This window comes from Gymnogyps californianus, chromosome 1, assembly GCF_018139145.2.
Source record: "Gymnogyps californianus isolate 813 chromosome 1, ASM1813914v2, whole genome shotgun sequence".
Lineage (NCBI taxonomy): Eukaryota > Metazoa > Chordata > Aves > Accipitriformes > Cathartidae > Gymnogyps > Gymnogyps californianus.
The window spans coordinates 30548664-30573724 of NC_059471.1; the positions used below are offsets into that span (position 1 = coordinate 30548664).

Sequence of the window (25061 nt, forward strand, 5' to 3'; positions counted from 1 at the left end):
AGGCAGCTGAGCTTTACTGGAATCTACAACCTGGAGACTTTTCTTTCTCTCAAGAAACTGTTCCCACACCGAGACAGGGCAGGTCATCAGAAGTGCAGCTTCCTCAAAATTCTGCTAATTTCTATCATGCATTTGGTAGCGAGCAAAGAGGCCACAGACACACATCCTACTCCAGCTACAGCTACGCCAGCTGGCATGGGTTACTGGCCTCAGCTGCTTGTCCCCAGTGCCTTGCCACAAGTTGCCTTCCCCTCAAACGTGTTTGCTGGGGTATTTATTATGGTTGCTTCCTAACCCCTTCAAGAGCTTGACTGATGTATATAGCTCAAACAGCAGATTACTAACTTATTTTGTCTGAACCATGTAGGGAGCAACTACATGAGCAACTTGGCTGATGGATCAGGGAGAAGGAGGAGAGGAGAGTGAAGTTTTGGCAGGGAAACGGTAGTAAACAGCTTGGAGTGGACTTCCAGGCGGTTTATTTTTTGTCCAGGTCAAAGAAAATTGTCACCATCATGTCTAAGTATCTTAAAGGCCGTTTCCACGGTGTTTACTTCTTGACTGTTCCGATTTTAATTCTTGCAGACTAGTCTTCTCATTTTATTTTAATTTACTGTGCTAAACTGTTCTGAAGAGGCAAAAGGAATCATGCACCTCAGTGTACTTTGTTATTTCCAGGCTTAACGCGTAACCTTTATTTTCTTGTCCAGTTCATTTGGCAATGCACATTGCTAATCAAAGCGTGATCTGACTCTGTGTCTAGAAGCAACACTGACCACACCTTACTTACATAATTAATGTTGCATTTACAATTTTAAAGTTACAATAAAGAACATTCACATGGCAAGATAACAAACACCTTGGATTATGGTTCATCTTTTACTGAAAAATTTAACAAATGGACAGAACAAACATAGCACTACACTAGAAGTTATGAATTATGAAAATATTAACGCCTATAATCTACCAAAGCACAGGCAAAATTTATTTAATATTGAACTATAATAAAATTATAATATACCAGAATTAATTGTGTTTCCTTTCTGGAAGGAAAGGAAACCCGTTTGCTTAATAGTGTGAAACCGAGTTCCCAAGCCTAATTTCATGTCAATTATCAGGCAGTTTATAGAGAAGCAAAATTAGCACTTCACACTCTCTTTTAAATGCAGACTAATTTGTAGCTTGGCATTTCAAACTGCATCTTTGGATAATCAAACCTGAAATTAAAACACACTCTCAACTGCTTGACCCTTGTAGTTACAGCATGCCCTACTACTGAAATGGTCCTATGGCAAAAAACTAATCACTGAATTATATTAAAAGAGTTTCCCTCCACCTGAATGTCTACATTGCATAAGTAGAGGGTCTTTCCTATCTGCAGTTCTCTGTACAGAAGTATGACTTTGACAACATTAAAGCCTTTATAATATTGTTTAGTGCCTTCAAACAGCTCTTAGTGCAAAGAGAACCCTTTGTTCCTTTTCTCGTAAGTCTCAATTCTGTACCATTGGGTGGATGTTTTCTTTTTGTCAGTTCTTCTCATTAGTGGACAATTTCCTCACCACTTGAGGTGTCAAGTTGTATTTAGTAAACATCAGTGTAACGCAGAGACGTTGCAACTTACTGCAGTATTTATATTACTTAAATCTCTTTTCTCTATGACAATGGTTTTAGGAGGTACTACCTTATATTATTTAGTAACAAAAAGTTAGCATGGTGACTAAAAACATACTGGAACACAATAAACTTTAATCTAACCTAGTTATCACAAATACTAGTTGAAGAAAAACACACTTAAACACATCATACCTGTTTGAATTCCGAGTCTTTTCCCACCATGACCTGAAGACAGTAGATAACTGGATCACCCTTCATGGGCTGCAGAACCTCCCACGTGATTTCACAAGTGTGATCGTTTATTCTCTCTATCCTTGGTGCTGAAGGAAGAAACCACAAAAGTGACAGCTAGCTCTGCTTTCCCCATCACTTCACGTTACATTCTAATGCCTTGTAAAATCCTGTATTCTATCTGCTATTTTGTCTCAGAGAAACAAAAGATTCAGATTCAAATGTATTCTTCCTACAAGGTTTTCTGGAACAACAACTAACAATTCACATAGGTCTCTATTGCTAGTTTAGGTATCATCCGAGAGAAAGGAAGTAAAATTTGCTGACTGCAAGTGTGTATCGTATGCAAACAAACAAACAAACAAACAAACAAAAGCTGCTATGCTTACAATTATTCTAAACATGCTAGGAAGAATTTTCACCTTCAATTACTGTTACAGCCTGGTCACTCTCTCCTGGTAAGCAAGGATTCTAAGTACAAACCTTCTTATGTCAAAGAATGCATAAACCCCAAGTCTCTCATTTTTGGAGCGAATATTTTAGGCTTTAGGCAATTACACGAAAGGAGCATTCCCTTACTATCCCTACCTGCACTTGGAAAAGGGCTTAGCATTCTAAATCCTCCAAATACAACACAATACCAAAACCAACTTGCCATCCCCCCACCCCCAAATGAAAAAAGAAGCACCTTTACCTTTCAAGGCAGCTGGAACAGATTTGGGAGTAGTGAAAACATATTCTTGAGAAAGGGGACCTTCACCAGCTTCATTACATGCCTGAATACAAAATTTGTATGATGTTGACTCATTGAGTCTTTGTACTTTGTATGTATGACATGGTCCTCTGTATATGGATACAAACCTGAAAATGGAAAGAGTAGCATATTTTAAACACAGAAAAGGACGTCTGAAGTAGCTACAGTATTGTCTTGAAATCTATTCCCATAATTTCCCAGAATCTAATGAGAAGCCCAGAAGTATTTATTTCAGAGTTAGTGTTCTGGCATTACTAAAAAACAATAAGCTTGTTTTCCAGGGCCAAGTTTCTATTTCTCATGTCTTTGAAATAAAAATCTCTTTTACACAAAGAGTACTACAGACTGTCTCTTGGCAAAAATGATCCTAAGCATTTTCAGAAACCCTTCTGCACTTGAAACAATGGGAAAGGATATCAGTTCTCTCTCTCAATGAGCTGCATACACTGCTATTTTTTTTTGGCCATCTACTCCCCCAACATCTTCAAGCTTTTCAAAATTAGGTAACTAGATTTTAGCTTTCTGCTCCTTTGCAACTCTCCCTTAATATACCTAAGAAAGGGTCATGGATCCAACTGCTCTTGTACATCATTGTCAGAGATGGGCGACTGATGAAGCTCACTCAGATCTGCACAGGAGGCCAGAGTCACACTTGTAGTGCACAGCAAGTCCCATTCTGAGAGCTTTGTAGACCGGCCACTCTCCTTCATGTTACAATTCTTACATAGACTGATCTTGGCAGCTCTCATTTGATTTTCAGTTTTGGTATCCCCAGGACACAGCATAAGTTTATCTCTTTCTGCAGGGGTTATAATCTACTTCGACTTTTTCTTTTCTTTGAAATTTAAAACAGATGGTACCTGCACATGACCTAGTCTTTGGTAATGGCAACGAATTTCTTTCCAGTTAAAAGTCTAATTTCTTTTCCTCCTTACAGCAGAGCAATTCCACCTAGCAGATCTATTTTGTCTCACTGTCAAGCTAAAGCTACTCAGAGATTCAGACATGGTACACAGTGTAGCAGTACTGTTCATTTTACCATTTAGGCAAGGGTACTTGCTGTACCATCTCAGCTTACATTCCGATTTAATTAGAGAAGGGATCCCTTAAAATAATCATTTGTCCTACAGGTGTTTATTTTCCACTAACAATAATTGCATATAAAGACCACAGAGAGTAAAGAATTCACCCCTTCCAATACTAAGTATATAAAATCCACAAGACTGGTTAGACTTGATACTTTGACAAAATACTTAACCAAATGTGAGAGAGAGAAAAGCGTGCTGGTACGAAACTTTTCATTAAACTCTTCATATTGAACTGTAAATAAAAAACTATGAAGTTTTTAATCCGCTACTTCCTAGCATGGAACACTAGAGCCCTTCTTGTCTTGCCAGACGAGACGACCTCCTATGTCTCTTGTAAATTCAGCAAAGCATATGGAATTTTGCCCTTTGCTGCCATCTCCCAAGCATCAGACCACAGCGATACAGGGCAGATTAAAGCGATGCCAAAACCAACCTTCCATTCTTATCCTCCATTTGAAGGTGGTACTGAATGGAGTCAGTTAATGCTTTTGCAGTTCCCTCTCCCCACTTCAGCTTGAGAGTCTGAGAACTGTATGCAGCACATTCCAGGCGAGGTGGATCCGGGGGGAGAGGCTTTGTTTTCAGTTTTATGGTGTGGCTGAAAGGACCCGCTCCGAGACTGTTTAGGGCTTGAATTCGTACTCTAGTATTTGAAAAAAGAGAGAATAAATTAACTTGAAATTAGATTCTAAAAAATAACTGGCCATTTCCACCATTCACACGCAAGAAAGAATAATTGTACCAAATAGATGGTACTTTCTACAATGAAGACTTTTATCAATATTATGCTTTGATAGACTGTCATGAATATGCAGGAGTGTCACTTTCCTTGCCACATTTTAAGGAGCTGGACTGATTAAAAATAAAAATGTTAGCATATTTGCATCATTCACATTAGAGAAAAGATGCAAAAGCTCTATCAGGTACTTCAAGAGTGGTCCATCTTCCTGACCCCGCAGGCCTTGTACCAAAATTTTTGATAGCCACATTGGAGAGATGAGGGAAGGTAAAAAAACCACAGCCCGAAAACAGGTGAATCCGTATCTTTGGCTATTATATCAGGTGAGTTCAAGGATGACTACAAGGAAGTTTTATGGGCTTTTTGGAACAGATCTGATTCATGTGAAAATAAAGTGATGGTGCCCAGCCACCTCTCTTGCTGTTTTCACTGGTAACACATCTCTGTGTGCCTGAAAACACAAGCCATCTTGGGTCTGCCTGGAAAGGGAGAGGGGAAACTAGAAGAAGTCAAAGACATGGCTGAGGAGTTTGTAGAACTCGAAATTCAGGGATAAATTTTTTTTTTTTTGGATACTCCATGGAAAACAATGCTGGCATTAGGTTTACAAGTAAGAATTAAAAGTAGCCAAGAAATTTATTTCTAAAAAGGAAAAAGCACAAAACAGAGAAATCTGAGGCTCTTTACATATCTCACAGCTAGCCGTAGAGAGCAAAGTGTGTCTAATCTCATTTTGCTGACTAACATTTGCTTGTCTAAAGTAGTATCTAGGTAACTGGAAAAAAGTAATCACAATAATTAAATTCTGAAACAATCAACCACACAATTTCAAAATATTGAAACACAAATGTGTGTGCAGGCTTATGAATAAATATTTCTCCTTCACTACAGTAATATTTAACATTATGCTAATTTATTATAGCACAGAATTAAGGTTAATATATGCAATTTTTTATTTGCACAGAGTTGACAGTGTATTCTATAAAAGCACTTCTGTGAGTAGAAGTACAGAAGTATCTCTGCAATAGAAGCTTCTCTTTTTTCAGTTTGTTGACCCAGAGGGCAACGACTCTTCAAATTGCCAGCATTATTGTTAAACACTTATAAGGCACACAGAAACCTTGTAGTCTTACATAAAGCATTAAAAAAGTAAAAACAAGGATTCAGAAAACTGCACACCCAGATGATATCCTAACTATACTGAAATCAGTGTGGGCTTAAATTCTGACTTCAGTGGGACTGACATTCTCCTTTAAGTTTTAACACTGAGGCTATGTTTTTGCAACAGGAATACAGAGTGCCTTCAGGCAGAATTATTCATTTTTACATTTATAGTTTTCAGTAACCCTTAGGCCAAACGTAAGGGATGATTTTAGCAACTAAAATTCTTCAAAAGAGATTTAAAATTGATTGCTGGATTTTCAAATCGATATTCTTCATGCTGACTGCCACCCAAATACTTGCTATTTCTACAGAAAAGGCATTGCAAGTTGTGATGAGCTGTCATTAGATCAGACAATCCAGTCAATAAAGACTGGACACAGTCCTTCCTTGGATGGATTTTATTTTGTCAAACAGATTAGAGGCTATCTATCTATGAAGCAACCACTCCAAAAAACAGTGATGAATCTGAACCTGTAATCTGAATTCAGTTAAACTGACACATTAACCAGACAGATACAACAATACCACAATAAACAAACTAACATAAATTGTTCTTGAAAGAAAATAAAGACAGCACAGCTCATCTATTTACAGTGATCATCATTACACAGCTTCCTTTTGCTCCATGGCTATGTACTAATGCTTCTCTGAGAGTAATGCAGAGAATAAAAAAAAATACAAGGAAACAAACAAATAAAGAATCTGCTCATGTAGAAGAAACAGTAGGCTGTCAAGTAGCTGTGCATGGCATACCTGTAGGTAGTATCTGGCTGTAAGCCATCTATAAAATAGGTCAGAACCTTCCCAACAGTTATTGGCTGCTTATCTCCAAAGTCTATGCTGTAGCCAAGGATTTCAGATCCATGGTCACAAGGTTTTTCCCAGCTTATAGCAAGGCATGTGGAAGGAGAATAGTGTGGACTTTCAACTTCATCTTCACTAAGTCCCCGAAGACAAGTCACAACTGCAGGTACAGAGGCTGGAGTCATACATGCCACTACTTCACTGAAAGGGCCTGCACCTGCAACATTCACTGCCTGCAAATGCAAAGGAGACCATGTTTTTACGGCAGGGTCAAGTCCCGTTTCCAGATTTCACTAACAATAGTTTTACATCTTTACCTGAACCCTGCAATAGTATATAGTGGCAGGCAAAAGCCCTTTCATTTCACAGTTGAGCCCAGGCCCACAATAGGAGATCTGCATGCATCCTTCCACACCGCCCCACTCCAGTCGATACTCTGTGACATCAGCTCCATTACTCACTGGAACCTTTAAAATGGATATAAATAGTTAGAAGTTAAATTCACTGACTGGAAAAAAAAAAAAAAAATCAACCAAACTCATCACATCTATATTGTTTTTTTTCACAGGAATGTTACCCTCCCATTTCTTTGCTGATTTTTAATTTAGTGCAATACAAATAAATCAGAATGCATTACTGGCCTTGGGTCACCAATACTTTAAAACCACTATTTACTGTTGCAAAGACTACTCTATACAAAGTAATTGTGATTTCAGGTGCTTAAATACAGAGATCATCTAGCATACGGCATTTGGCTTAGGAGCCAGAACAATCAATGGCAAGAAATGGTCTTCATGAGAGGCTGATTTAGGGTACCAGAGTTTTCACTGACTGGGTCTATAGTGCAGGAATGACAATAGGCAAAAGCACACTGGTGCTAGTGTCTTCATCTTACAGATTAAAGGACACCTCCTTTAGAGCACATCATGGCTCTTGTGCGTGGAAACTAGGCTGCGAGCATAGTGGGAAGCAGAAAATTGTGCACTCTGTCTTTTCCCAAGATAGAGTCGTGAAGCAACTGGGAGAGACACTTAAGCAACAACACAGACCTAGACTGAAATGCCTGCTCGAATAGCCTGTTTTTCCTCACTACCTGCCCTAGGAATCCAAACTTAGCCTCCCAATTTTGGGAGTTGAATGGTTTTAATACTCCTTAGAAATAATAATTTGAAGTACAATTAAAATCACATGTACCAGTGCCAGACTAAGATATGAGACTATGGAAAGATACCAGCAGTGAAGTAATAAAGAAAAAGCCAACCCCTCCCCCTGCCAATCAACAAAAAACTTCTTAGATCACCAAGAAAACAGAAGAAAAATGCTGCTGCTGTTTTGGATTAAATATTCCAAGACAGCAATCACACCAAGGTGCAGATAATAATTGCTCCAACGCATGTTTATTTTCTTTACCTTCCTCTTGAAAGACAAGTATTTGCTACTTTCAGCATTAGGCTATGTGAAGATAAGTGACTGAACACAAACAGCATTTCAAAGGATAACATTTGATGCTCCTGAGCTGTGACTGATAAGGACTCCCTTTCCATTCTTTCATTTATAATGAGATGTGTTTGGTGAGAGAACTAATGCAGCTGTGGATGGCTGTGCAACTGTCAGTGAAGATGGAGTAATTTCTCAATGTTACTGCTGTTGCTGCTGTAGATCTAACGGAGTTCACCTTAACAGAAGTAGGGGAATCCAAGCCAACAAGTGCAGGGAAGACAACAAATTGGGAGGAAGCATTTGGTATGCTGAAGGGTATGGCTACCAGAGGAATTTCAACAAGCAGGATCTGATACAAACTTCAGTAAGTTCAACTAAGACAAAGGCAAACACAAAGTCCTGGACCTGGGATAGAACAGTACAGGCTGAGGAGCAACTTTAGCAAAAAAGAACCTGTGTGTCCTGGTGAGAAAGCTGAATCCGAGTCAGCAACATCTGTCTGATGAAGGCAAACTACATACTGGCTGTATCAGCAAAAGAGCAGCAAGAAGGCTAAAAGGAGTAATGATTCTCCTCTACTCAGCGCTTGTGAGGTTGCATCTCCAGTACTGTGTCCCGTCTTGGGCTCCCCAATACAAGACAGACATTGACATAATGGAGTAAGTCCAGTGAAGGGCCATGAAGGGGGAGTGCAACACACAACAAAAAGGTAAGGCTTATTTGATACTAAGATGACAAGGCTAAGGGGAGATCTTACTGCTGCCTTAAATTACTTACTGGGAGGGTACAAAGAAGATGATGTCAAATTCTTCTCGGAGGTGGCACAGTGGCAAGAGTCATGACTTGCACTAAAGGATATTTTGACTAGACATAAAGGAAAAAAATTCTACAAATTCTAATTGTAGACATTTAAGGAGAGCTCCTCTGACATACTCAGTAGGAAGCATGAACTCTACCTTCCAGGTAAAATAGTTTAATCTTTTTTTCCTGTACAGTTCTGTAATTCAGATACCTCACTTGATCTCAAGCCACTGAAAAGCTGTGTTTAAAGAGTATTCCCAGATAGAATCTTCCTTTTTACAAGCTTAATTTTTATCTATTGCATTTTTTAAATCAGATATCTAAATATTATGGGTTTATAGGAAGTCTGTGAGGCTTTTGCTACATTATTAGTGATGTAATTATATCAAATTAAATCAGCTTATAAAAACAGCAAATGCACAATAATCTATTGTATTATGTGGATATATTCGCTCTGAGGAAAGATAACTACACTAAAGAAAAATTTTAAGAAGAGCCTGCATCACTCAGAAATGCAGTGCAACAGTTGTGGCAAAACTCGTAAACAAAAGAACAGTACAATCTCAAGTACCTTCAGGCTGCCAAATTACAGCTGTCATATAATGGTATGATGAATGACTTCAAGGTTTTACCTACCAAGTATTGGCTAATCAGGTAAGTATGTTTAAAAATGTGATTAAAATACAGTATTAAGCTTTTAAAGTTGAACTTAAAAATGTAGAAGACAATCATGTTAAGATAGGTGTAGCATGGCATTCTTACCTCCCACGACACGTGAGCACATGCAGCAGATCTGCACGCCACTTGAGGGGGCTTGCACTGATCTGGTGGTCCAGGTGCTGTAGTTACTTCACATTTTTCTGAGTAAGGTCCAAACTATTAAAAAGGGAGTTGATACAACTAAATTGTAAAAATAAATTACTACTTTTTAAATAACAGTTTACCCTAGTAGGGAAACTTTGTATTACTTGCTTATAAAATAAATGTTTGTGGACTGTGGATTCAGGATTTATTTCAGTATCTGACTATTCTCCAGAATAGCTGCAAGACTCTTCTTCTCTAGAGCAAATGCAATCAGAATAAATTTGACACTTCAAACTCTCAGGCAAAACAGGAAAGTGCTATCCAAATCCTTATTTTGAAGTTACATGATGGTTGCACTGTAACATAACACAATTTGTAACTGCCTATTTACATCTATCTAAAAGAAATAAAGGATTCAAAAAATGCTTGAGCTATAAACCACTCTTTGCAGGGGGTGGATAAAAAGTTAGGTCAGTGCTTTAAAGCCTTAAGCTGCAGACCTCTCCACAAACAGTGTCAACTGGTCCTGATAGTTTTTATGAAGAGAACGTTATTGAATAAATGCGAGCAGCTCTGCCTCTGTCTTTAAGTCAGGACTTTGGATACATAATTAAATAAAGCTTGTTCTACAGCAACAATTGATTTAAGCACATTTAATACTCCAAATAGAGAAAATATTCTTGTATCTGATAGAACGTGTACTCAGAAGTTAAACTAAATATAAAAAAAAAAAGAGGCAGGAAATGCTAATTATTATGTTCTAGAACACCAACAGCTGTAAAAAATAACGGTCAGTCGATTTACAAAGCTGTATACAGAAAATAATTCACAACCTTACTTCACCTGAGAATATTAAAGTTGCAACAATGCTTTGATAAAGTACTTTGCATTTCCTAACCATTTCCCAATGCTATTATTCAGATATAAGACATAATTAGCTATTTTCTCTTCCTTTCATCTAAAACTCCCTTTATTATAAACTGATGTTTAACTGTCTGTTCCCACACAACAATAAGCTATGTGAAATCAAATGACTCTACATTAGGAAATCCTCATTTTAAAATTACTGTTAAATGCTTCTTTTAAAAGAGAAGATCCTTAATAGTGATTGCAGTCTCTAGAACTAATTTCATTTCAGACTGCCTCCTTACCCCAGCCTTGTTAGCTGCTCGCAGTCTGAAGTTGTACATTCTCCCTGGAAGAAGGCTGCCTACTGTGCATTCAACATCAGAGCCTTGGTAAACCTCTCTGTGTTCATCAGTTTCTGTCTGAAACATTTCCAGACCGTAACAGGTAATGGGTGAACCACCGTCTACCTGAGGTGGTCCTAAAAATAAGAAAGAAAGAAAAGCTTATTTAATTTTAACACATAACACATTTGGATCCCTTACACTCACTAATAGTTGTAATAGAATTACCCCAGCGGAGCTGTATTTCTCTTGCTCTTGGTCTACCCTGTAGCCTTGGAGGCTGGCATGGACCAGGAACCACTGCAGGTGTCTGCACCAGTAAAGAATCAGATGCCTACAAAGGAAAGATAGATTAATGAAGTCATCTAGGCCAAAACAAACACTATCAATTATGCCACAAGTAAAGGCAAATACTTGAGTCAGAAACAGGATCTTCCATTTTTTTAACTACATCTTCAAATACATGAAGATGCTTAAGTGATCTGGTATGTATTTCTCATAATACCTATATAAAACATGCTACAGTAATCACACAATATGCAAAATTATCTTTTGCTTTTGTGTTTTGGTACACGTGCAAGGGGCAGAATTAAAAACAGTGGTTAATTATCAGTACAAACCTAGTATAGATGGTTGAAATATGGACTTGTTCAATGTAAACTCATTCTCTTTTCCATCAAACTACTGTTTAATGATTTCTAAAACCTTACTCTAAGGGCTGTGTACTTTCTATGCAAGAACCTCTCAGAAAGCAAAAGTGGGCAGAAATGTCAATCAGAAGAGATTAAAAAAATGAGATTTCAACTTTTTCATTGCTTAGTAATATTTAATGTGCAACAAACTTCCACCTCTGATTTGAAGTACGTGCAAAAATATATAGCGTAACAACATGCAACAGATGGCATTGACTATTCTGGATGCAGACAGAAATGAGTCAGAGACAATGCGGGGTTATTGGCTTCAGTGTGATACAGAACAAATATGAAGTTGGTAAGCCTTTCAGTTTACAAAAGAGATGCATCTTACAGTCTCATTTCACAACTGCTTTCTACATATGTTCCAGAAAGAGTGGATTGGAAGCTCTGCTGCTTTTCAATTCCTTTGAAATGTACTGTTGCACTGAACAACTGATGCCACTTAAAAAGCAGAATGTTTCTCAGGAGGCATATGTCCATGACAAGCTACAGAAAATTTTAATTACATCTTTCTTTACTATTCTTCTGTTGATTTCTGACACCTTCAGAAAGTATCAGGACTTTCGGAAAGTTATTTTCTCTTTGGTACTCAAACGATGTTTATTCTAAACTAACGGGGTTGGGCTGTGGGGAAGGAGGTTGGCAGAGCAAAAGTCTCCAAAGACATACACGCGCTTGTGGTTACATGACTGGGAAGTATACTGCCTTCCCCCTTCCCCTGTACAACAGCAAGCTGAGCTATGGCGAGAGGGAAAGCATTGCAGCTGAGCCAGCACTGAAGGAGTCCAGATTTATTCTTAAGACAAGGTGGCTGTGGGCAAGGCTATCTTTGCAGGAGGCTTCTACGTGGAGGAAGAACACATGAATTTCATATAGTAAAGGGGGGCTGGGGAAGAAATGGCAAACACCAAGAATGCAAGGCTTTAAGATTTTCAGGAGATCAGCTTGACAGCAAAGCCCTGCTGGAAGTCTGTAGAGAGCCAGGGCTGGCTTTGTTACGCTTGCTGCTGGGAAGAAGGGAGAAGAATACAGCATGACATTTTGGCACTGGAAGCTGAACTACACCACAGAAGTGACAGTGCACGTGTGTGTGTATGTAACGTGTATATATGAGGGAATGTAGTATGGCACACCAAATTGTTTGGCAATACTGAAAAGTAGGGCAACGTAAACATTTTGATCGTGGCTGAGACAGCATGGGAAGAGGCTACGGAGCACAATCCTGCAAAGCCTGAGGAAACACTCTGTCCTCCCCTGCCTGCTGGGCTGACTTGGCTGCTCAGACAGGGTACTCCACTGACCACATGGAAAACATTAAATTTACACTGCTGTCTTGGGTTAGGCCTTAAGAAATGACATTCCATCAATGCATCACACAGGAAAAGACATAGTATCTGTTTCTGTAAATAAGAAAAAACACTTTAAACAAAATATAGCATCAGAAAAGAATATTCACATTTATTTCTTTAAGAAATGGGCAGAAACTTGAAGCATTGTGCATCAATACTGGAACTTTTTTGAGGTACTAATTATGGCTATTTTGTTAGGTACTTTTGTACAGTATTTGCTTATTAACTACTGGACCAGATTTTCTTAAAGAGAGAGAAATTTTATTTAATAAAAATATTAGCTCATATTACCGTGCTTTGTCCTCCTTCCCCAACGCAATATACACGTAAGCGATAGGAACAGCCAGGGTTTAGTCGGTCACACACATGTTCCCTAGCAGCTCCGCTGTATACTGTGTCCCATTTGTTCCCTGAAAGGTTAGGAATAAGTGTGCAATGAACCAAGGTGTAATTTGCCACACTTCAGTACCAGTCACAGCAGGTATCCTAGCTTCACTAAGTAAGTGTGTGTCTGATGTTTATAAAAAAAATTTAAGGCTTGCTTTGAGTTTCCTGGAAAAAGATCCAATCATTTCATAGAGATAGTTTCCTAGGTAAATTTCTGTAGATTTGCTGAAGTGAAATATCTTCCTTATTTGGTATTCACATTAACTGGGAGAGATTTTACTTTTAATGAAGTAGTTATTACTGGGCCAGCAAGCACATTCAAACATCATAACCAAATAAATAGGAAAGATACAAAAGCAAAATTTTCCATGGAAAAGAAACTTTTAATTACAACATTCATTTTGCAGACTGTAACTACAGTTTACAATTGATAAAGCTTGTTCCTGTATTCCTGAATGGCTCAGCACCATCTGAAATACTGATTTCATTCTTTGCTATTCAGCCAGATTCTTAAATCAGAAACTCCTTAGTATTCTCTCTCTCTTTTTAAGAGATTAAGCAGGGAACCCAGGGACTTTCAATTAACTCTCCAACAACTCAATACATTACAGAATTTAGAGGCCTGGGAATGAAACATAACGCACAGCTCACTAAATCTGCATGAAAGGCTTGGGTAAATCATTCCAAAAGTGACTTAATGTGGACACGTGATGGAGTAAGGAAAGCGATAGACTAAGTATCGAAAGAACCACAGCTAAGACCCCTGGCAGGGCTGCCATTACCATCTGGGGACTGTACGCTGTCTTAATCTGACACAGCACTGGAGAACTACAAACTTTCATTCTCAATGTGACTGTGTTTCTGAATTTAATAAGGTTACTTAAGAGGTCTAGATTTTTAAATAATTTAGCTAGACAGCTTTATGTCCAGTTTAGAAATATTGTTAATTTCCCTTCTGTATGAAAGGACAGGAAAGCAAATAGCAGAAACAGTTATCCCAACTGCATCACTGTTCTCCTTTAATAGTGATAAATGGAGCACTAGTTTTTCTTTCATGTCACACATCCAGCAAAGCTACGTTGCCCTGTCTTCTTGCCCTAAAATGTCTGAAATGTGTCATTTCATTTCCAAAACAGAATACACCTAATTAAAAAGTTAAACATGGAGTTAAACAGAGTTTTGTGGCATCTTCTTTCTAAGCCAGAGAAAAAGAACCTCTTGTATACAAGCATCAACATCCCTATTTTTTTAATGGTAGTCCCTTGCAATAATTTTCCCTATCATAATACATATTTTACTCTTCCCACAGGCGCACACATGCATTAAAAAGAACACAGCTAAATGCCAACATATGCTCCTAATACTTACCATTTAAGCCTTCAGACATTTCCACAACATATGTATTTATTGCTGCTCCTCCATTGTCTTTTGGCGGATCTATAAAAACCAGCAACATTCCAGCTAAGCGAGGTAAATTAAATGGTTTTGTAGCTTTTGGGAGAATTTACAAAAAGCAAAATCAACAGCCAACTGGAAATGGGTGCTTATTTAGCCAGATAGCATCCTAGCTAGCTGTAGCATCCTAGTTCACAGCTGCAAATCACTCAAATTCTCTGCTATGTGAAGCTGCCAGCTCACAACCCTACTGTATAGTCTACAGATGAAGAGTGACAAGTGAATCAGGCACCTGGGAGTTGCCACAGCAAACATTTCAGTTAGTCTGAAGTGCCATGGAAGGCTGCCTGATTATAGTTTCAGGGACATAGATCCTAATGGTCCTGTAGTTTGGACTGCAGATAGGAAAAGATTATCATACTGATTTGCAAGTAAGAATATTTCAAAATGATTTAAGGACAGCATTTCAAAAACCTAAATATTTTGGGAGGGAACAGAAGTCAGGAGTTCTACACTGAAAAATTAATCTCTTAAATTTTTAATACATCACTAGAAATTGAGTGCATTATCCTCCCTGGTACAATATTCATGTACAAGACATGAACCTACAGACCTATCTTTGACATATAATCCTACTACTCTCTCTGAGCTGACTTAGAGAACAGCAGAATTAAAACAATGTGGAAAACCATCATTTTGGACAAATATAAAGACAGCATGGTACTTCAATACAGAACGGTACTGCTGCCATAACATTACATTATGTATGTGCTGGATGAAATGGTGTTGGCTCTTAGGCAAGGGTTACATATCATATCACACCTGCTAAATAAAATGAGACTTATTATATGGCACATAGCACTTTTTTGGTTGGAAGCTAACAAATTACTCCAAATGAAAAATAAAATTATCACATTAATTGTCACTCATTAAAAAAAAGAGCATTACTGTTCAAAATAAAGACTATTAGAGTTTTTATATATAAATAGATATTTTAGATAGTTTTTGATTTGCAGATTAGGTATTTCTAATAACTTCATACATTATATATCATCCATACAAGATCAAGTATCAGGCCCTGATGTAGCAAAGCACTCTGGAAAGATGCAAGACTGGACTTGCTGAGTACTACTTATACTCTACAAGTAGCTTTCTTATTATTACTGCATAAGAATTAAACACACTATTAAACAAAAATAGGTAAGAAATTTAATTACTTGTGACAATAAATAAAACCTTTACCTGTTTTGTTTTCTGCTAAAGTACTACAACACACAGTACTGTTTCACCTTCTCCTATTTCACAGCATAAGGGTAAAAGACATCTGAGCCTAAGGAAAAGTTTCTCAAGATCCTTAGTGAATAAAAATATTTATCTATCAAAACCAAACACTTCAAAGAGATAGGTTGAACTTGGATCTTTTGATAAAAAACCAGCATTTCGTGACATCTACTTTTTGTGCCAGAGAAACAGAACAACTTAGTACACAAATTAACACTACTGTTTTTTTAATTATTGTAGTCCCCTGCAATAACAGTCCCTATTACATTTTGTATATTATTCTTCCCACATAATTACACTATTATACTGCCACTCGAAGTATTTTGAATCAGTATTTTTCTCTTAGTTCCATGAAAATGGATCGTAATGGCTCAGTTGACTGAAGTGTTACTGAAGTAAAATCTGGCCTTCTATATACAAATATATATATAAAAAATACATTTATATATATATAAAATACTGTGGACATACTCTAAACAGAGCTGGACAACAATCTTACCCCAGGTTATTTTAAAACTCTGTGCATGAATTTTTCCTTTCACTGCAGGTTTTGAAGGTACTCCAGGCTTGTCTGGACAAGTAATGTATTCTACTGTCTCACTTGGACTGCTTTTCCCTTCTGAGTTATAGGCAATGACCTGTAAATATATAAAAAATATTATAAACAGAACAAATGCACTGGCTAGTGGTATCCTATTCATTGCTAATAGTAACATCAAATTAATTTATATGTATGCTTAGATAGATGGCTACATGACAAATTATCACAAGAACTAAAGCTATTATATACCTTCATTTTACATTTTCATTAGTCCCATAGTTAGACAATCACTATACTGAAATTAAAAATTCCTGCAAATTGCCAGGAAAAAAAAAATCCTTAAGTGCCCCCCGCTAGTAACTGTGAAGCTAAAAAAATAAATTAAAAAAAAAAAATTATTTCACAAATCAAATAACCTTCCATATCCCCCAAATCTCAAACGTTGGTGTATAAAGTTAGGCTTCTACTTAGGACACTTAAGAGTTGACTGACTGTAAAAGGTAATCAGGACGTGCAAATCTCAGTGACATTAATCGAATCTGTGGGTGCTCAATATAGCATAAGCCGCTTTATTTCAAGTCAAGGATCTGAAAACTTATTTTTTTAAAACCATCTGAGATACTCAGAAATTAGATAGGTCTAAGATAGGTCTACGCTTTTTAATTGGAGTTGTGCAATTTATTGATAATGAAATATATGCATGAGAAAAAACCTTTATAAAAGCATGGAAACAAAAGATGATTAAAAAGACATACAGCAGAAAGGCGACTTTTAAACTTTCACTGAAGGAACTTGGAAGTATTAAAAATTTAATTGCAATTCCTTTCCCACTGAGGTCAAAATATTTTCATGTAATTAAGTAAAGAGCAAAAAGTGATGCTTTACAAACTGCTAAAAAACCCTGAATAACTGGGATTAAGCAAGTAGCACTCTCATGTTACTACAGTACCTTCTTTTAAGGAAATACATTCAGAGATAAAGTGTTTATATGGGTAAATTGTATTAACAACAGCAAAGGTGATATAAACTCTTCAGTCCCAAGGGAAATTATGGCAAAGGTTGTCATGGAAGTTATTTACAGGCACATGAAGGACAAGAAGGTGATTAGATTTATCAAGGGTAAATCATGTTTGACCAACCTGAGTGCCTTCTATGATAAGACAACTTGCTCAATAGATGAGGGGAGAGCTGTGGACATCATCTACCCTGATTTTAGTTTGACATGGTCTCCCACAACATCCATGTAGACAAGCTGGTATGATATAGACAGAACAGATGGATCACAAGATGGGTGTGGAAAACCTGATAGAATGCCAGGCTCAAAGGGTGGTGGTTAATGGTTCGAAGGCAAATTAGCAGCTGCTCATGAGTGGATTTCCTCAGCAGTCAATACAATGTCAGATACTATTCAATATCTTTAGAAGCGATCTCCATGACAGGAGTGAATGCACTCTCCCCAGGTTTACATACGACACCAAACTAGGAGCAGAGAGAGAGAAGCTGGAAGGAAGAGCCACCATACAGACTTTGGCAGGCTGGAAGATTGCATCAACAAGAACTGTATGAGCTTTGACAAAGATAAACATAAAGTCTTGCACCTGGGATGGAATAATCCCAGCAGCAGTACAGTCTGGGGTCTGACTGGCTAGTCAGCTTTTCTTTTTTCAGCTCTGCTGAGAAGGACCTTGGGATTCCGGTGGAGAGCAAGCCAAACGCATCAGCAAAGCATCCTGGCAGTAGCAAAGGCAAATCGTTTCATGGGCTGCATCAGCAAGAATTTAGCCAGCAGAACAAGGGATGTGATTACGCCACTTTATTCAGCACTTATTAAGCCACGCCTGGAATATTGTGTCCAGTTTTGGTCCTCCCAGTTCAAGAGAGACCCTGGGAAACTGGAGAGAGTCCAGAAGAGGGCCGGACAACCTGACACAGGAAGAAAGGTTGAAGAACTTGCGTTTATTCTGCCTAAGAAAAAAGAAATTTCATTGGGTGGGATCTAGTCACAGCCTTCCAATACCTAAAAGGTAGTTAGAGAAGAGATGAAGATACTGTCTTCACAAGAATCTGTGATGACAGGACAAGAGACAGTAGGCACAAAGTGTGTTAGGGAAAATTCTAGCTGGATATAAGAAAAGAAATTAATCACCATGACAACAGGCTGCCCAGAGAAGTGGTCAAATCTCCCTTGCTGGAAATACTGAAGTCTCAGCTCAACAGAGTTAGGACAGGGTTGAATTGCCTAACCTAAGGCCCTGCTTTCTACACAAGTTTGACCGAGATGATCCCCAAAAGTCCCTTCCAACCTAGACTTTTCTGTGATTCTAGGAAAACAAATTGCTGCTATTTTTTACTTTCTAGTTGTGTCTGCAGTTAGTTTACTATGTATTCCCATTTGTTCCTAGCAAAAAGCTAAACAACCTGAAAAAAAGGTTTTTTGGCTTTTATATTTGTTTTAAAAATGACAGGAGTAATGTTAGTACAGATTGAGAAAAGGAAATGTAAGCTAACATGTCTCTCAGACATTAAGTGTCCCAACACAGTTTACAACATTAACAATCATCTGGTTGTCTTTGTTCGCTTACAAATGAAGTTAAACAGGCACAGTTAGCATTTACGTATTATATTAAGGTTTCCAATGGTTATAAAGCTTCTTTCAAAAGCCTTAAGGAATATTACTACTAATTAAGTCTTTCTTCTGTATAATAAAAATTAAAGACTTGATTAACACACCATTTGTTTCTCCTTTATGCCCTGTGAATGAGCAAACAGACTCCTGTTTACTGTTTTGTTAAGAAAAACGGTATAAACATTGATTTTTTTATTTTAATGAGACACTTAGGATGATTAAGTTAACTATGTATTTACTAGTAATGCGTATGATTAACTGTAGGATTACTTTCAAAGGAAGGCTATGACCAAGTCCTGCAAAAGCTAGTTTCAAAGTAATTAGCAGTTGTTTAGTTTAAGTTCATGTTTAGTTTAAGTTCAGTCCTAGCTTGGTACAGTCCTTGGAATACACTGTATATTTTAAATTATTTAATTATTAAGTTATATAAAAAACCCCAAGTACTGTAAGATTAATCCCCATCATAACCTTTTCTGCTTAAGAAAGTAATCATATTCAGAAGTGCAAAACATCTGCTATCATTTGAAAAGGAGTACTTATAGGTTTTAGTGTTAACTCAAAACAAACCAACGAACCCTTAAACTGCTACCTTTCATATTGCAAAGAGATGCTGTTCTTCAGCAGTTCCCAATTCTTCCTTATGAAATAGTATTTTAGCTGTATGCAAAACAACAGCTATCTACATTTTTTCCCTTGTAGATGGAGATGAGATTATTCTGACTCTGCTTCATACTGTGGGACATGCCTTTAGCTTTGTTCCAAAAACCAAGCAACTGTTCAAGAGTGACTTGGAGCACAGAACAGCCCAGGTTGGAAGGGACCTGAAAGATCATCTGGTTCAACCTTTCAGAGAAAAGTGAGCCTAGATGAGATTATCTAGCACCCTGTCCAGTCATGTCTTGAAAGCATCCAGTGATGGGGACTCCACCACGTCACTGGGGAGGTTGTTCCAGTGATTGATTGTTCTCACTGTGAAAAATGTCTTTCTTATACCAAGATGAAACCTGTCCCAGTGCAACTTGCACCTATTGCCCCATGTTCTCTCCACGTGGCTCCTTGTAGAGAGCAAGCCTCCCTCCTCTTTGTAGGCGTCCTTTAAGTACTGGAAAACTGTGATGAGGTCCTCCTGAGCCTTCTCTTCTCCAGGGAGAAAAGATCTAATTCCTTTAGTCCTTCCTTATAAGGCAGGTTCTCCAGCCCTTCAATCATCTTCGTGGTCCTCCTTTGGACCCTCTCCAGTCTGTCTGTCTTTTTTGAATTGTGGGGATCAGAACTGGACACAGTACTCCAGGTGCAGCCTGACAAGAGCTGAATACAGTGGGATGATCACATCTCTTATCTCTGCTAGTAATGCCCCTGTGGATGCAGCCCAGGATCCAGTTTGCCTTTGTTGCTGCAGTGTGGCACTGCTCATAGCGTTTGTCCACCAGGACCCCCAGATCCCTTTCAGCAAGGCTGCTCCTAGCCTATACTGGACTCCTTGGTTACTCCGACCCAGGTGCAGGACTTTGCACTTGGCTTCGTTAAACTTCATACTGTTCTTGCTAGCCCACTCTTCTAGCCTGTCCAGGTCTCTCTGTAAGATGGCTCTCCCTTCTGATGTGTTCATCTCACCATTCAGTTTGGTGTCACCAGCAAACTTGGTGAGGGTGCCTTCAGTCCCTTCATTCACATCATCTGTGAAGATGAATGGCGTGGAGCCCCATATCGATCCCTAGGGGATCCTACTTCTGACAGGCTGCCAGCCTGAGTAAAAGCCTGAGTAAAATTGATCGCCACTCTCTGAGTGTAGCCTCTTGGCCAGTTCTCTACTCATCTCACAGACCACCCATCCAGTCTGTATCTTGCCGGTTTATCCAGGAGAAGGCTGTGGGAAACTGTCGAATGCTTTGCTGAAGTCCAGGTAAACAACATTCACTGCTCTCTCCAGGCCAACTGAAAGTGTTGCTTTGATGCAGAAGGTGATCAGGCTAGTCAGGCATGATTTGCCTTTGGTGTAGGCATTTCCCAATCACCTGCTTAATTTGGCTTGTAATAGTTTCTAGGAGGACTCTTCCATTACTTTCCCAGGGACTGAAGTAACATTAATGGGCCTGTAGTTCCCTGGGTCCTCTTTTGGGCCCTTCTTGTAGATGGGTATGATATCTGCCCTCTTCCAGTCATCAGGGATATCCCCTGATCTCCATCACTTTTCAAATATTATAGATCGTGGCCTTGCAACAATGTCAGCCACTTCTCTTAACATCCTGGAGTGGATTCTGTCCTGGCCCATAGATTGATCTGGGTTGAGCCCTTGCAAGAGGCCACAGTCCAGCCCTTCCTCCACCACCGATGAGTCAACACGTGCCTTGTCATAGCTACTTGATCTTGTGATCTGAGGTCCAGCTATGCCAGTAAAGACACAGGCAAAGAAGGTATTGAGAACCTCTGCCTTATTGGCATTATTAGTAACTTGCTTCCCTGCCCTGTTTAGCAATGGGCCTACGTATGTATCTGAAGAACCCTTTCTTGTTGTTCTTGACACCTTTGGTCAATTTTAGTTCTAGCTGATCCTCAGCCCTCCTGACTGCATCTCTGCATGTCCTAGCAAGGTTCTTGTAGTTCTCGATGGCTATTTGGCCGCCTTGCCATAGCCGGTACACTTCTTTTTTGCTTTTAACCACACCCAAAAGCTCATTGTTAAGCCATTGTTAAGCCAGACTTCATCCTGAGCTAGCAAGTTCAGCCCTCAAGACTTATTAGAATAGGCTCAGCACCATGGTAATAAGAATGATTTACTAACTTGGGCTCAGTGGCATGCTGGCACTGACAAATTTTTTTTGATCAAAGTTGCTCCTTACGCCAACACTTTCAGACGTGTTTAGAGTCTATCAAAGAACCCCATAGCTACACTAAGTAATATTACCCATGTATATGCAACACAGAAGCCAAATAAAAACCCCCAACTGTTAAGAACATTGACTTATGACCTGGAATTTCAAGATACCTGCAGCTGTGTTATGCCCTTGCAGAGGTTCTTATTCCTTCTGCAGAGATGATTAATGAAGCAGGTGTTCAGCTAACAGTTTTAAGAGATTGAAATTGTATGAAACTGGCATCAAATTTGTTTTTGCTTAAAAAGTCATCCCCACTTTTGAGTCAAGCTCAAGCTACTCTGGTGCAAAAAAACCCGCCAAATATATGAAAAAATCTTACCCTAAATTTATATTTCGTACTACGCCTCAAATTCTTCACTGTGTAGGTAAGATCATCACCATCATATTTTGGCTTGAAACCATATCCCTGCAGAATTAAACAGGATTACTTGAAACATTATATTTGCAGACCAGACCATGTAACATACTTCATACAAATAAATTACTGTTTCAGACCATAATTGTTATACTCCTCTGACAAAGTAGTAAGTGCACCTTCGTTGTGTAAACAGAAGATATTTTTTTGGAGAGAGGGAAATTAATTAACCATTCTCCAATCAGAAGAGGAGAAGAACAGTAAAGAAGAACATATACAGTGTCAACAGAAATTATACCTAACACTGTCACAGGGTAGAACAGGACTCATTTTAAAACAAAGGTGGTTAGGCTGAAATGACATCTAGAGGGACCACACTTCATGATGCAATTACTTCGATCCAGCTCTTACAAGGCTTAACTTTCACATGCAAATTCACAAAGTTAAAAGTAATTTAAAAGTCTTTGCAGGATTGGGGCTTAATAACACCAATAATGACTACTGTCACAATAAAAAGGAGAAAGCTATGTGGCTTGGTCACAGCAACGACAAGTCATTAGCTTAATTTCAGAAAATACAGTTCCTTGTAGAATATTCTATCAAAAGTAATCAGTTACACTTAATACAATAATGTATCAAACACACACATTATAGTCTCTTTTCTTATTGAGAATAAGTATTCTAAACTTACTGAGTTCTCATCCTCCATCTCTAATATATACGAGATTCCTTCATCTGATGGTGTTCCTGAGGGTTTTGTCCACTGTAGGGATAACCAAGTAACTCCAGCATTAATCAGCAAAGGACTTGCTGGTGTGGTTGGGGCAGTGCCTGAGGTATGATACAGGACTTCTTCACTAAAACCACTGTTTAAAACAGACAGTATGTAAACTAACTAGACACAATAATGAATATCTAGAAAAACATAATTCTTAACTAAACACAGCTATGACAGTTTCTTGGACATGTGTGCAATTGGAAATTGCAAGCTGGTACATGCAGATGACTTAACTTGCCCATGAGTCTGTCAGTAACAAAACATTTGAACAAGGTTAACATGTTCTTAATTGAAAGATTCCTTTGTATGATATAATTACTATGTTTTGCTAACCAAAATGTTTTGCTTTTTCATATTAAATCATTATTCTAAAACAATAGAGCTCTATATGCAATAATGTACTAATATCATGGTGTCCTTCCTATTCAAAATGAAAACATGAAGACATAAAAGCATATATGGGAAGACCTCAAAAGAAATTTTGCTTCCCAGGCAGCAATTATGTGCTTCAAGTATACTGTGAAGTACTAGTTTTCTCTAGTGATTCAGAAAATAATAGAATAATAGCCTCATTCAATGTTAAGTTACTTTAAGAGTTGCCAATATGAAAGTCTTATTGCAGAACAAATGAAATAGAATATACACCAGTGAATCTCCTAATACAGCTGTTAATCTTATCTGATGATGCTTAGATATGCCTTGAAGTGAAAATGAAAATAAGTTACATAAAAAGACCTATAGTGAAACAGACGGATGCAAAAGTCAGTAAACGGGTACTAGGCTTGCACAGATGGTCTGACATGTATCCAGCTAGACTCTAAAAACCACCCACCTGTTCTCAGCTAGCATTTATTTAGAGATTTGCTGCTTCTGCATCAGATCTGAAGAAACACTTAAAGGCTTAAGAGCTAGTCTAGTTTTTTTAACTGTATGAAACTAATGTCAAGTATGTAATTTTAATCTAAAAGCTAGGCATTACCTAAGTGAGCATCAGGAAGCCCTGAAAACAAAATTCTCTGTATGCCTTAAACAACAGTACCAGCTAAATAACTCGTGTGTTGGAACCTGACTTTCCTGAAAAATCTCAGTATAAAGATACCTCGACTTCACCTTCTCTCTTACCCAACCTACATTATAATAATGCACAAGCTGTAAATTTTGGTCTGCTCTAAAGTCTTTCTGGCATTAAAAAAAAGAATTAAAAAAATCCTACAGACAACATCTTATCGAGGGTGTTGACAGCACCCAAAGCAGACACAGTCTGTGCGGACATGCAGACTGCGAAATAGATTGTGAAGCAAGAGTAAAAAAGTGCAAAACAAGAGAAAACTTGTTAAATTTGGGGGGAATAGTAATTTTTTTCTTGCAAAAAGTCACAAGCAAGAAAATCTCTGAAATGAAGATGATGTGATACATACAATGTATCTACTAAAAAAAATTTCAGCATTATATAGGTAGGTTAGAGAAAGCAGGAGAGAAGCTAGACAAATACTAAGCCTATCTCTATTCACAACAAACTACTGAAGGAGTCACCTTACAAGCAGATATAAGGTAAAAAACCCCACACCTTAAAAAGATTTAATCTCTTTATTTGATTGAACCACTCCTAAAATACACTGAAATCAACTAAAAGAGTTCCAGTGATACCCACATTTGAACGACTCTTAAACAATTCACTTAGAAGTACACTAATGCTATCTATCTTTTAAATAGATTTTATTTTTCCAGTTTTCTTTAGCCACTGTTTCATGTGTGGTTAGAATTAAATTTAAAAATATGAGTAATTCAAAGATAAAATATCTGTTCTTGTTGGTAAAATCATTTAGACAAAATTCTGTCTCCAAATGCCTAAGGTTCTCAACATTCTTCATAAGGAATAATCAGGCACTCTACCCTAATAAATATTATTTCAAGACAATTCTTAATTAAATAATACCGTAAAGACAATAAAGTGCATCTTTACAAGGCTATGAAATATTGATTTAAAAATCTATTAGGCGTGATTAGTTTAAGAAGGGTACTTAACTGATCAGTATCTTCTACCAGCTTACGCTGCAGGAATCTGTAATATGTGCAGGTATTCCTAGAGGGTACATTTACACTCAGATGTAGAAGGGGAACAGGAAGAGAGCCCGAGCACTGGACC

At 38.0% G+C, this 25061-nt stretch overlaps 1 protein-coding gene across 3 annotated transcripts in view; it reads right to left on the bottom strand.

Moving 5' to 3' along the window:
- Positions 1–25061, bottom strand: part of FNDC3A (fibronectin type III domain containing 3A) — a 127874-nt gene that overhangs the window by 3480 nt on the left and 99333 nt on the right. For all 3 annotated transcript variants that reach the window (XM_050895290.1, XM_050895298.1, XM_050895307.1), the window contains exons 13-25: positions 22829–23003; positions 22102–22188; positions 16239–16377; positions 14432–14500; positions 12968–13086; positions 10861–10966; positions 10594–10769; positions 9401–9514; positions 6715–6864; positions 6347–6630; positions 4124–4333; positions 2543–2709; positions 1810–1937 (exon numbers count right to left, since the gene is read on the bottom strand). In XM_050895290.1, coding sequence (XP_050751247.1) covers positions 1810–1937; positions 2543–2709; positions 4124–4333; positions 6347–6630; positions 6715–6864; positions 9401–9514; positions 10594–10769; positions 10861–10966; positions 12968–13086; positions 14432–14500; positions 16239–16377; positions 22102–22188; positions 22829–23003 — 1924 coding nt within the window. The remainder of the gene's footprint in view (positions 1–1809; positions 1938–2542; positions 2710–4123; positions 4334–6346; positions 6631–6714; positions 6865–9400; positions 9515–10593; positions 10770–10860; positions 10967–12967; positions 13087–14431; positions 14501–16238; positions 16378–22101; positions 22189–22828; positions 23004–25061) is intronic.